We start from the raw sequence: 13,965 nt of genomic DNA on the forward strand, positions 1-13,965 counted from the left end.
GAGCTAATAAACTAATGTTAAACCTATTAAAATGTTTTTAAAAAGCACATGGCTCCATAGCGCCATCACTTGGCAATGTCGCAATGACCGTCATTTGTCAGTGCTTCACTTTAATGAGTGTGTAGATGACACGAAGCAGCGGAAGGTAGCTACATTAAAAACAGATGGACGCTATTTGAATGGGTTCCTATGGAAACCGGAACAGAAAAGCATTCAATCTGACGTTAGAATTCGTAATGGCGGCGCTCATCGTTTACTCAGGAAAAAGGTCTATACTATACCCCAGTTTCACAGACAAGGCATAAGACTAAAACGCATGTATAGGCTGTTTTAACTAAAATAACCTTGCACTGGCATTCATGCTACATTTTAGCTTCATTAACGTGTAAATGTATCTAAATGCCACTTCAGCTGCTTCTCTTTTTTTATGCAGTGGTTAACACTTATTTCATTTGACTGGTAACAAACATAATGTCTTATTAAATTAAGTGAAGTTATAAAAATTTGAAATGATAGATGATGCATTTACGGTTAGGGAAAATTGCCTTCAAATAGGCATACAAATGTAAAATTGCAATTTCCCCAAAACAAAATTGTGGCCAGAGAAAATGTTGAGTGGCTAGTAATTTTGGAAAACCACTACATTGCGTCGGTATTTCATCTCTAGCCCCCATTCAGTGTTGTCCTTTTTTGTGTTTTAAGTAATATTCTAAATGAAAGAGGACGTGTACTTTACAGCATCGCCCTCTGCTGTTGTTAACAGAATTATTAATGACTATATAATCTATAAATTAATATATTTACTGTGGAAGTTATTGTACCTAGTTAGTAATCCTCCTAATATCCATTATCTGCCCTCCCCGGGAGCGCGCGTCTATCGGGAGCGGCGCTCTTGCAAGAAACAGTGGACGCGCGTTCCCGCGGTGCGCTGCTAAACATGGCTGCTCTTAGCAAGTCTATACCGCATAGCTGCTATGAGATAGGACATACCTGGAGTCCCTCATGTACGACCTCCACCCTGCAGGTGACAGCCGGCGCTCTGGAGGTCTCCTTCAAGATATATGCTCCTCTGTATCTGGTGAGTGTTTCAGCGCGGATCTCTCCGTTAATTACCCTGGGCAAGGGCGCAGTTAGCCTGGCAGCTACATCACCAGTCCTGCAGGACGATACGAGGGCCCGTAACAAGTTTTAAAAAGTTATTTAGAAATAAACACACAAACGTGATTCTCAACTCGTCATGTTTTACATTTACTAGCATTCAAAGTAGAAAAATGTCGTTAGACTGATGACACGCTCAGATAAGCGACTGAGAGAGCTGTTGGATGACAATGATAAAACTGTCAAATGACCCTCTGCGGAACTTTGTGCAAAACTTAAACACGTTTGCTTTTTTTTCGTTCTTTTTAACAGTGTTGTGAATTGAAAAACATGTCGCACTTAATTTGATGATAAACTGCCTAGTTTGTCTATTAGATATGCAGAGTCATTCTCATTAAACCGAAACTGTTTATTCTTCACCAAAGCTTGTTTGGTAGCAGATTAAGGTTAAGATGGTTTATTTGACCAGGATTTCTATTGGCTCACATTAAAACCTGCTGGTAATTATGTCGGAGTCGTGAATAAATCTGTTTTTTTTTTTTTTGTTTGTTTGTTTTTTTTCAATGAACTGGTTTAAACCATTCGTTCACGAGTCGGTCTGAATGATTTGGCCTCATTAAACTGGTCATTAGCAATGTTTCTGAATTTCTGAATGAACTGTTAATGTCAGTCTGAACTATTTTAATACTGTTGTCTGTATTGATATACACTACCAGCCAAACGTTTTTGAACAGTAAGGTTTTAAATGTTTTTTTTTTAAGTCTAATCTGCTTGCATTTATTTGATACACAGTACACAGTAAAAAAAAAAAATCTGAAAAATCTAAAGTAAAAATGTTGAAATATGTTTACTTTTTAAAAGAACTGTTTTCTATTTTAATATATTTTAAAATATAATTTATTCCTGTAGTCAAAGCTAAATTTTCTTCAGTGTCAATCCTTCAGAAATTATTCTATTATGCTGATTTGCTGTTTAAGGAACATTTTTATTATTATTATTATTATAAAGCTTTTGTAACATTATACACTATACCATTCAAAAGCTTTGAGTCAGTATAGTGTTTTTTTGTTTGTTTGTTTGTTTTGGGTGGGGGGAGAAATTATAGAAGGTAATACTTTTATTTAGCAAGGATGCTTTAAATTGATCAAAAGTGATGATTAGGACATTTATAATGTTACAAAAGATTTCTATTTCAGATAAATGCTGTTCTTTTGAACTTTCTATTCATCAAAGAAACCTGAAAAAAATCTACTCGGATGTTTTCAACATAAGTGTTTTTTTTTTGAGCAGCAAATCAGAATATTAGAATGATTTCTGAAAGATCATGTGACTGGAGTAATGATGCTAATAATAAAGTTGTGAAATCACAGGAATTAATTGCGTTTAAAAATATATTCAGATAGAAAACAGTTATTTTAAATAGTAAACATATTTCACTATTTTAGTTTTGCTGTACTTTGGATCAAATAAATGCAGGCTTGGTGAGCAGAAGAGACATTATCAAACATCAAATCTTACTGTCCAAAAAACTTTTTGACTGGTAGTCTATCTAGAACTGAACTAAGATTAGTATCATTTGATTTTAACTAAACTTTTGACTGAACATTGGTGAAACGTTTTTTTTTTTTTTTTTTTTTTATAGCAGAAGCATTACAAAATACATTTTTTTTTTACCAGTTCTGTTCAAAATAACTAAATTTAAGTGCACTGCTTTTAAGCAACCTTCTGGTTATAAGCCCTTAGTTTCAACCACTATTCCATTTTACCTCAAGTTGCTGACTAAATGCCACTTTAGTAAATTTATAACAGTATTTTGTATTTACTTGTCTACTTACTGTAACTGTCTGTCAGCCTTTATAGATCTGAACAGAAGGATCATTGTTGTGTCAACATTGGATGTGTCATTAGCTTCCCTTGCAAAACTGCAGTTCACAGTTGTGTAACACGTGAACTGTAAGATTGCAGAGTTGGCATTCGATTCGGTTTCGCAGAAACCATGGCTCATTTTATCAGTAGACAGTAGGTCGGTGGTATTTGGCTGACAAACCACAGAGCGCTAACATGTTACCTTTAAAAAAAACAAAACAATGTGTTTCATGAGTTACAGCCACCGAGAGCTTTTCAATAAGTAAAGTCAGATATAGATTTCCTTGAATAATCTTGAAAATTTTCCTAACATGCAATTGAACTTCCTCTGTTCCAGATTGCGGCAATTTTAAGGAGGAGGAAAAAGGATTACTACAAAAAAAGGCTGCTTCCCGAGATCCTGCAATCCACGTCTTTCCTAACTGCAAATGGAGGCCTCTACATTGCCTTTTTCTGCATTCTTCGGTAATCTTAACACAATTGTTCTTCCAGCAATTCTTGAAAACCATTGCTGTCCCACGTGAACACAAGCAACCTTTGAATCCCTGTTGTTATCTGCTGTTTAAAGTCTGCGCACGTATCTGTCCCAATAGGATTAAGACCTTTGATACATCAAATAAATTATGCAATTATGAGATTTATGACTGGTATTTCGCATGACTGGTCCACTTACGTAATTTGTGAATTATTTGAATTCCTTCTAAATGACACTAAATATTCAACCATGATATTGTCTTCAGTTGAAAGCACATCCATTAGATTATGATTATAAATGACTAGCTGTCATTTCCATTGATTCCTTTCTTTTTCCTGTTATTCAGGAAGCTGTTGGGACGTTTCTACTCCTGGTCAGCCGGTTTTGGGGCGGCACTGCCGGCCTCATACATCGCCATACTGATAGAGCGGAAAAGCAGGTTAGCCCTGACATTTCCTCACAGATTTCCCTTGGGCTTTCTGTTATACAAATTTTATGCAAATTATCCAAAATTTAAACCAAATGTTTACAGAAATTGCATATGGAAATTAATGGAAAATAGTAAAGGCACATTCACACCAAGAATGATAATTGTGATGATAACTATATTAACCTCCACACTGGCAGAAGGTTACGTTTTGTTATTATGTTATTCCCATCTGCCACTTTAAAAGGATAGTTCACTGTAAATTAATTACTCACCCTCATGTCGTTCCAAACCCGTAAGACATTAGTTTATCTTCAAAATGCGAATGAATATATTTTTGATGAAATCCGAAAGCTTTCTGACCCTGCGTTGACGGCAATGCAACTGACACGTTCAAGACCCAGAAAGGTACTAATGACATTGCTAAAATAGTCCAGAAGAGATTTTTGAATGAAGTCAAAAATCTTCTTTTTTTTTTTTTTGAGGACAAAAAGTATTCTTGCAACTTAATAAAATTAAGGTTGAACCACTGAAGTCACATGGACTATTTACCAATGTTCTTACTACCTTTCTGGGGCTTGAATAGGGCAGTTGTGTTCCTAGAGGGTCCAAAAGCTGTCAGATTTCATTAAAAATGTCTTAATTTGTATTCTGAAGATAAACAAAGGTTTTACAGGCTTGGAACAACATGAGGGAAAGTAATTTTTATTTTGGGGTGAACTATCCCTTTAACTATTCACTAGAATTAGAGTAATTAATAACTTTGTTATAGTTATCATTCTTGATGAACAACCTCAGTTCGTCATTTATAAAGAGATCTTCTCTTCTGTGTTCTCATTCAGGAGAGGACTCCTAACCATTTACATGGCGAACCTGGTAAGACGATTCAGCATTGCTTCTTTTCAGTTCTGCTGCGTTATGTCTTGACAGTTCTTTCATAGTTGCATGACCATTTCCTGGCAGTAGTCAACATCACATCTGTTATCTGTCACTTATGTTACTTTTTCTGGAAAGCTGTGATCAAAACTGTCTGTTTCAAGGAAACCTCGACTGATTTTGATCTTAAGTGCTCCGTGTCATTTCCAGGCAACAGAGACGATTTTCCGGATGGCTGTCACAAGAGGTCTTGTTACGCCTATGAAACATGGAGAGGTATGTTGCAGTTCACACTAGCGTTCAAAAGTTTGGGTTTAGTATGAATTTTTGGAAAGAAATAGATACTTTTATTCAGCAAAGGAGGCATTATGCTAATCACAAGTAACAGTAAAGACATTTATAATGTTAAAAAGAGTTCTATTTAAAATTAAATGCTGTTCTTTTGAATTTTCTATTCATCAAAAAAGTTTCAAAATATTAAGCAGAGTTTCAACAGATATTTTCACTTTCTTTGGTTTTTCAACATTTGTGTATTTGAACCCTTTCCAACAATGTATGAGAACCATCTTTTCACACTGAGGGACTCATTTGCAGCTAGGTTACAGAGGGTTCAAACGCTCACTGATGCTTCAGAAAAAAACACAATGCATTAAGAGCTGGGGGTGAAAACTTTTTGAAGTTGTATATAAGGTTATATATCACTTATATCATCTTTTGGGAAAATTTAAGTACCTTCTGTAGCAGTACTAAATGGGAAAAAAAATGTTTTAGTTGAAATAAGAAAAATGTACACCTTCATTTTGTTCAAAAGTTTTTACCCCCTATTTCTTAATGCATAGTTTTGCTACTGGAGCATCAGTGAGCGTTTGAACCTTCTGTAATAGTTGCATTTGAGTCCCTCAGTTGTCCTCAGTTTGAAAAGATGGATCTCAGAATCACACAGTCATTGTTGGAAAGGATTCAAATACACAAAAATGCTGAAAAATCAAAGAATTTTTGGGACCTGACAGTTTGACTGTTCAGGACAAACAAGGGACTCATGAACAAAATCACTAAACAAAAAAACAGCATTTATTTTTATAAATTCAACTATTATTTTCTCTTGTGAACTATATGTAAACGTCTTTAATGTGAAACGTCTTATTCAGGTCAGTACTAAATAAAAAATAATATGCATTTTGTATAATCCCTATTATATTGGTAAAATAATCAACATTTTGCAGATTCTGCAAGGTGTATGTAAACTTGACTTCAATTGTTAATGCAGACTTTTTGAGCATAACAAAGAGCTTTCAAACTAACATTAGTGTATCTGGACTTTGTTGCATCATGCATAGTGTTAACAATGCAATACCACTTTACATACTTGCAAAAGCTTTATTGCTTTGAACAAACCTTGACCTGATCGTAAAGTTTCATGTGATGTTTCACTAAATACATTTTTTTTTTTTTTTTCAGATTCTCCTCTTCTGCTTGACTGCATCTCTCTACATGTTTTTCTTCAGGTCAGTTGGTCAGGTTACTAACTCTCAATCCTGGTCCTGTAGCGCACCAGCTCTGGTTATCTCATTTCTTCAACACATCAAGTTCTCATTAGTAGAGGTTCCTCCAAGATGTGCTGAGGTCCTCCAGGAGCAGTATTGAGATGGAAAAGGCACACTCTTAAGAAAAAATACAAACCCAGTTGTTCAATTACAAACATTAACCCTTTTAACTTTCTAATTTCTGGTTTTACCTTCAGGTGTAAAGATGGACTGAATGGCTTCGCATTCTCTGCCTTAAAGTAAGTTTTTATATCGATTTACATGATTTTACATAGTTCTTAAATTCTCAAGGATTTGCCATTAATCCTAAGGCCTAGAAAACACCCTGTTAAGAGCATAAGCAACTCGTGTCCGACTGTTAAAGGAGATTATGTGTCTGGCTGCGGCAGATTTATAGTTGGCAAGGAGGAGATCCCAACACACTCTTGTCTGGCGGAGCACACGTATGGACAGGGTTTGGAGAGAGATGCACAGCCATCGGATGAGAGACCGGAGCAAACGCCTGCCTCTAGAGGGAGCTGCATCAAAGCATTTACCCGCAAACTCTTAGACTCTATGTGAGTGAGAGAAATATACCTAGAAGACATACATTTCAAACATATAAAATAAGACATATGACTGGTTTTGTGGTTCAGGGTAACAAATAAGTCACACAGGCATATATGTAGCTATAGCCAAAAATACATTGTATGGGTCAAAATTATAAATTTTTCTTTTGTCAAAAAAAAAAGTTATGTGAAGATATTTTGTAATTTTCCTACCACAAATATATCAAAACTTAATTTTTGATGAGTAATAACCATTGACCTTCATTTGGACTACTTTAAAAGTGATATTTCTAAATATTTAGATTTTTTTGTTTTTTGCACCCTCAAATTCTAGATTTTTAAATGGTTCTATCTCGACCAAATATTGTCCTATCTTAAACCATACATCAATAGAAAAACTTATTTATTTAGCTTTGAAATTATGTATAAATCTCAATTTCAAAAAAATTGACCATTATGATTGATTTTGTGGTCCAGGGTCACATATTTGACAAATGTGATTTTATCTAATGCCGCCAAAAAATCAAATAGCATATGTGAGAAGCTTATAGTTATTTTTTTTAATAGACATAAAATATGTATAAAACAATGTGGATTTTTTTTTTTTTTAAGTAACGTAAATCTTTCATGGGTTTTCTACTACATATTCAGTCAGAGACATTATTAATGTTATATTAAGCCATACAAGTCTTAATACCCGGAGGTTCATTTTAAGAACCAGTCTGCTGCTTAATATTTTTGATGAATAGAGTGTTCAAAAGAACAGCAATTATTCAAAATAGAAATAATTTGTTATATTAGAAATGTCTGTACTGTCACTTTAATTTCAATGTAATCAATTTAATGTGTAATTTCTGAATAAACATATTTCTTTTAAAAAATAAAAACCCAAATGAACACTACCAGTCAAAATTAACAGTAAGATTTTTCATGGTTTTTTTTACATTTATTTGATCCAAAGTACAGCAAAAACTGTAAAAATTTTGAAATATTTGTGCTATTTAAAATAACAAATCTATTTGAATATATTTTAAAATGTAATTTATTCCTGTGGTTTCAAAGCTGAATTTTTTGCATCATTACTCCAGTCACATGATCCTTCAGAAATAATTCTAATATTCTGATTTGCAGCTTAAAAAACATTGTTTAAAACAGCCGAGTATGATTGTTTTCAGGTTTCTTTGATGAATAGAAAGTACAAAAAACAAGTATCTGAAATAGAATTCTTTTGTAACATTATAAATGTTTTTTATCATCATTTTTGATCAATTTAAAGCATCCTTGCTAAATAAAAGTATTCATTTCTATTAATTAATTTCTAATGCAATCTTAGTGAGTAGAAGAGACTTCTTTAAAAACATTAAAAAAACTTACTGTTCAAAAACTTTTGACTGGTAGTGTATATACAAAAATAGTGGGTAAAAATGGTGTTTGACTTGTACTTGACACTTGGGAGTTAATTTCCGGTCCTGCTTGTTCCTTATTCAACTTCATTTTCATGCATGAATGTTCCCCTGCCTCATAACATATTTTGCATTTGTCATTCATTGTGTGTATGTTGTCCCCTTCAGATGCAAACATGGACCCAGGCATAGATGTTGCAAACACTATCAAGACAACTGCATCTCCTACTGTGTTAAAGTAAGAGTCTGAGACCTCCTAACCTGCTGTCTTTCAAACCACTCATCTGTTTGCTCTGAGCGTTGGTGTTTGCATGGGAGAGAGACGAAATGTGAATGCATAAACGTGTTGCGTTTATTTGGGTTAAAGGCTCTGTCGATATAGCCTTGCCCTTTGCTCACTAACTGACAGCTGATGTGAAAGTTGCTGGAGAGCAGCTTCTGAGATGCTTTATTTGATGGCTTTGTGTTTTTGAAGGGTTTCATCCGGATGTTCAGCGTGGGTTACCTCATTCAATGCTGTTTGAAGGTTCCATCAGCATTCAGACAGGCCTTCACGAAACCCTCTCGACTGCTCTGGCTGCTCTACAACAAAGAGAACTTCCAGCTAGGAGCTTTCTTGGGATCTTTTGTTAGTATATACAAGGTACTTTATTTCCACTGAGATCCAGTGTTGGTTTTTCTTATAAGATAGCAAGTTTCTCTGTAGCTTTTAGTGGTTTTTACTTTTTTTTCCACCTTCCTCAGTTATGTTTTTTTCAGATGTGAAATTTCTTTCTCTCCATCTCACTTCTATTTTATAAAAGGGCACAAGCTGTTTACTGAGATGGATGCGTAACCTGGACGACGAACTCCATGCTCTTATAGCAGGTAAAGAATGTTTTGAACCCCTTTCCCTTTGCACAGCCACTAGAGGTTCTCAGCTCACTGTTTTCTCCATTTATTTTTTCAGGTTTTCTTGCTGGCACCTCAATGTTCTTTTACAAGAGCACCACTATCTCCATGTACCTCTTCTCCAAACTGGTGGAGGTAAGAAATCTCTGGCTTTTTAGAGATATCACATGAGTAGGGCTTGCTTCTCAGTGATTTCTCTGGTGCCTCAGAGAATTTTGAATAGACTAAATTTAAAGAGTTCATCCAAAATGTCAAATCTGTGATTTTTCTTCAAGCTAGACCTGCAAAGATGCAAAACTGACAATAAGCACCATAAATATATAACATTCGGCTCATCAGTCATCAAAACTCTGTAAATATTAGTCACAGACACAAAGATTTGAAATGTTTGAATCAAAATATTTCGCGAATGAAGACAAGCTGTTTTATTTAAGGTATAATACAGTAAATGATTGGTAATAATATTCAACGTCTTTCATTCATTATTTGTAGTGCACCAGCCACCCAGTAATCGCAATAATTTTGTGGTTTGTTGCTTTTAATATAGCACAGCTCAGCTTTCGAATTCTGCCATTTTTATCATGATAAATTATAAATTTGTGCACTCAATCCAGGCCATTTGCATCCGCAATAGGAATATACTCTCAAAATATTATTACTGTAATCTCGTAATTGCTACAAATTAATTTTTTCATAATTTTGACTTTATTCTCAAAATGACTTTATTTTCATAATTTTGACTTGGTCAAAATAGTTTAACCTTATTGTTGAAATATTTCGATTTTATTCTCGTAATATTTAAACTTCTCAAAACATTTTGACTTTATTTTCATAATATTTAGACTTTATTCTTGAAATGGATTAACTTCTCATAATATTTTGACTTTAAAATATTTTGACTTCATTCTTGTAATTTTTACCTTAGTTTAGAAATATTTTGACTTCATTCTTGAAATATTTCTACTGTTCTCGTAATTTTGACTTTATTCTCAAAACAATTTGACTTTATTGTCATCATTTTGACTTTATTCTTGAAATATTTAGATTTTATTCTCATATTTCGACTTTATTCTCATAATATTCTGACTTATTCTTGAAATATTTTGACTTTATTCTCATATTTCAATTTTATTTTCTAAACATTTAGACTTTATTCTTTAAATGGTTTGACTTTATTTTCATTATATTTTAACTTATTCTCATAATATTTTGACTTTATTCTCAAAATATTTAGACTTTATTCTTGAAATGTTTCGACTTTTTTTCCATAATATTTCGACTTTATTCTCATATTTGACTTTATTCTTGTAAGACTTTCTCAAAATATTTCAACTTTATTCTGGAAATGTTTTGACTTTATTCTCTAAATATTTAGACTTTTTTTCTTTTAATGGTTTGACTTTATTTTCATTATATTTAAACTTTATTCTTGTAATATTTTGACTTTATTTTCATAATTTTGACTTTATTATCGTAATATTATTTCGACCTTATTCTTGAGATATTACAACTTTAATCTCGTAATCTTAGAATTGTAATTTTACCTGCTGGTGTTACTGTTTGAACAATGTTTCTTTAGAAACATTTGTGATTATATACACTTTTTAATGTTATATTTTGTAATATTGGGTTGTTTTATTTTTTATTTTTCTCATCCAATATTTTGCGAAGACACTGCCTACCTTGGTGTACATATAGTCTACTAATAATCTGTTTACTGTCTTTCTAGACCTTGTATTTCAAAGGGATCGAGGCAGGCAAGTTTCCATACTTCCCTGAGGCTGACACAGTGATCTATGCCATCTCCACTGCCATCTGTTTTCAAGCGGTAAGTTTAAATGTTTTTAAAATTTACCTCACTAAAAGCCCCTTCTGCATATCCAAGGACACTTTTACACTAAGGGAAAATACAAGCCACATTAAAATGCAGAAGCCGTTTGTGCCACTGTGACTTATTGATGACTCAGTCATGAACTGAATAAGAATCACGCCAAGTGTCTTTTTAATTTAACGAAAGGCAGCACAAGTAGATTTGCTATGCAAAATTAAGACATTAACATAGTAGAAACATGTTCGTAGTTAATGTGAGTTATTTTTAAATAATTTTGTTTAATATGTGATCAGGCGGTTATGGAAGTGCAAAATCTGAGACCATCGTACTGGAAGTTTCTACTGCGCTTGACAAAGGGCAGGTGTGTATTAGTGGAAAATATAATTAATTAAAATCTCAATATGCATATGAGCTCTTTAACAAATCAAGCTATTCATTTCTCTGTCCAGGTTTGCTCTGATGAACAGAAAAGTGCTTGATGTTTTCGGGACCGAGGCTTCCAAACATTTTGCCGACTTCACACCTAAACTTGACCCCAGATATGTGATGTGTCCCCTGGACATGGACGTGCAGCTGGGCTGATAGGCCCGTGGGTATCTGCAAGACGTCTTCCCATAGACCAACAATGACACAAAGGCACGGAAAGCTCTTGCGCACAATATCTCTCTTACATTCTCTCGCCCTGGCGTTGTATGTCATTAAATGTGAAGTGAAAGTGTGAAGGCAGTTATATGTTTACGTTGATGTGGATCTGAAACATTTTGCAATGTAATCACCGCAGGCAAGATGTGACCTCTATGTGTGCACAATATCAGCATCGGTTTGTCTGAAGATGATTTGAAGTTCATAGGATATTGGATTTTCAAGGACAGAGTGACAGAGCAGGAATTTGTTCACGCTAACTCAGCAATTCCTGGACTGCTCGGGATCTGACCTGCGACCTCTGCATTTCATTAACTAATCGGCTTTGAGAGTATAAAATGTTTTAAAATTGTTTTAGTCCAATGTTTTCAGGTAGGAAAGTGCCGAGACCACCTCGGAAGGTGATGCTGGATTATTTTTGGTCATGGTCATTTCAAATCCTACCAAAAACGATCAAATCAGTAATCTGTCTGCCATAGTCAGGATATGCGGGTTAAGCCATGTAAAAAGATCTTACTGACATCAGGGTTGTGTATGGTCTCTTCTTTGTCTTTAGTGTGCTCTGCGTTTTAGTTCAGATAAGGATATATTGAGACCTTCTCATAAGTACAGGATTTTATGGAAAGTTATTAGTACAGACCTTAACATTTATTGCCCACCTTTTATTGCAGATTTAATAGACGCAGAAAAGCAGATTAAAACTCATCTTAATGGACTTTCACCTTTACTCAGTAGGAGAGGTTTTTTTTTAATTAGCAATAACATATAGAATAAAATCTGACTGTATAATCGAAGTATTGCAGTGTATTTGAAATGTAATTTATGTAAAAAGAAAAAGAAAGCCTTATGTCTTCAATGTTTGTATAAAAGCAAACACTTTATATTAAAAAATTGACGAAATAAGGTTCTACAAGTGTTTTATTTGATTACATCTCGTATTACGACAATCAAATATGTGACCTTGGACCACAAAACCAGTCATAAGGGTACATTTCTTTTAAACCTGACATTTATACATCATCTGAAAGCTGAATAAATAAGCTTTACTGAGGGTGCAAAAAAATCGAAATATTGAGAAAATCACCGCTAAAGTTGTCCAAATGAAGTTCTTAGCAATGCATATTACAAATCAAAAATTAAGTTTTGATATATTTATGGTGACACATGATATTTACTTAATAGCCTAATGATTATTTTTTTTATTGATACAAATATACCCGTGCTACTTCCGACTGGTTTTATGTGACCCAGGACCACATACTTTTAGTATTTGTATTATTTATATAGCTAATACATGTTCCTAAATTGTGGTTTGGAATGAATTGATATTTGTGACCCTGGACCACAAAACCAGTCATAAGCGTCATTTTTTTTTTAAATTGAGATACATTATCTGAAAGCTGAAAAAAGAGCTTTCCGTTGATGTATGGTTTGTTAGGATAGGGCAATATTAGGTTGTGAATCAAACATACTTTGAAAATCATTTTTAAAGTTGTTCAAATGAAGTTCTTAGCAATGCATATTACTAATCAAAAATTAAGGTTTTATATATTTACAGTAGGAAATAACTTACTTAACATCCTAATGATTTTTGGCATAAAAGTGTATACATTTTTGGCTATTGCTACAAATAAATCTGTGCTACTTAAGACTGATTTTGTGGTCCAGGACTCCAGGGTCACATTTTTGGACTTGGACGTTTAGATATTGCAAAAGTACATGTAATCGTCCACATGAGGGCGATGTTATACTGCGTTTAAATCGCAGGTCATTCAATATTTCAATCCATGTTCTTAATTGTTTACAAACATTAATAAGGTGCTTATTTCTATTTAAACTAGCTTAAAATATCATAATCTTTATTTCTTGTAGTACACCTGCATCTGTGTCCTGCGTGCATACTTAGTACTTAGGTGTTTTTGGGTGCATATAAACAAAGATACTATTTTTTTTATTTGAAATGTCATCTTCATCTTAATGAATGGCTTTAGAGGACTATATTCTGTAACTATCAACCGAAAACAAACCGTTTTGCTCATTGTTGCCCTTCGTATTCAGTTCACATGATTCTGACGCAGCACAAACTGTCCCGCGAAATAGTTACAAATGGCTTTGTCGTGTCCTCTCACTTTCTCATTGTCTTTGTCTACAGAGAAGCCTTTGTGAAAAATGTTTCTCAGACTTTACCTTTCTGTCCAGTGTCCGTCCCTCTGAGAGATCCAGTGTGATACAGACTCGTGTCTAGTCCTGAGAGAGGATCTGCTCATGCCTGCGTACAAGGGAGTGAACAATGATTCATTCGATTTGGCAGAGAAGTGAAAACTCAGAACAAGCCCAAAAAAGATACTTGACCTCCAAAGTACA

The 13,965-nt window shown here is 34.0% G+C and overlaps 1 protein-coding gene across 1 annotated transcript; it reads left to right on the forward strand.

Moving 5' to 3' along the window:
* The first annotated feature begins 892 nt into the window (after window positions 1-892).
* tmem135 (transmembrane protein 135) lies at window positions 893-12,504 on the forward strand. Its single transcript, XM_073830052.1, has 15 exons — window positions 893-1,078; window positions 3,302-3,429; window positions 3,786-3,878; window positions 4,709-4,742; window positions 4,953-5,018; window positions 6,201-6,247; window positions 6,484-6,525; window positions 6,676-6,843; window positions 8,406-8,475; window positions 8,713-8,880; window positions 9,041-9,104; window positions 9,187-9,263; window positions 10,858-10,956; window positions 11,253-11,320; window positions 11,409-12,504. Exons 1-15 carry the CDS (start codon window positions 938-940, stop codon window positions 11,539-11,541), a joined length of 1,398 nt encoding a protein of 465 aa, XP_073686153.1. The 5' UTR covers window positions 893-937; the 3' UTR covers window positions 11,542-12,504.
* The last annotated feature ends 1,461 nt before the right edge of the window (window positions 12,505-13,965 follow it).

Source organism: Garra rufa, chromosome 23, assembly GCF_049309525.1.
Source record: "Garra rufa chromosome 23, GarRuf1.0, whole genome shotgun sequence".
Classification (NCBI taxonomy): Eukaryota; Metazoa; Chordata; class Actinopteri; order Cypriniformes; family Cyprinidae; genus Garra; species Garra rufa.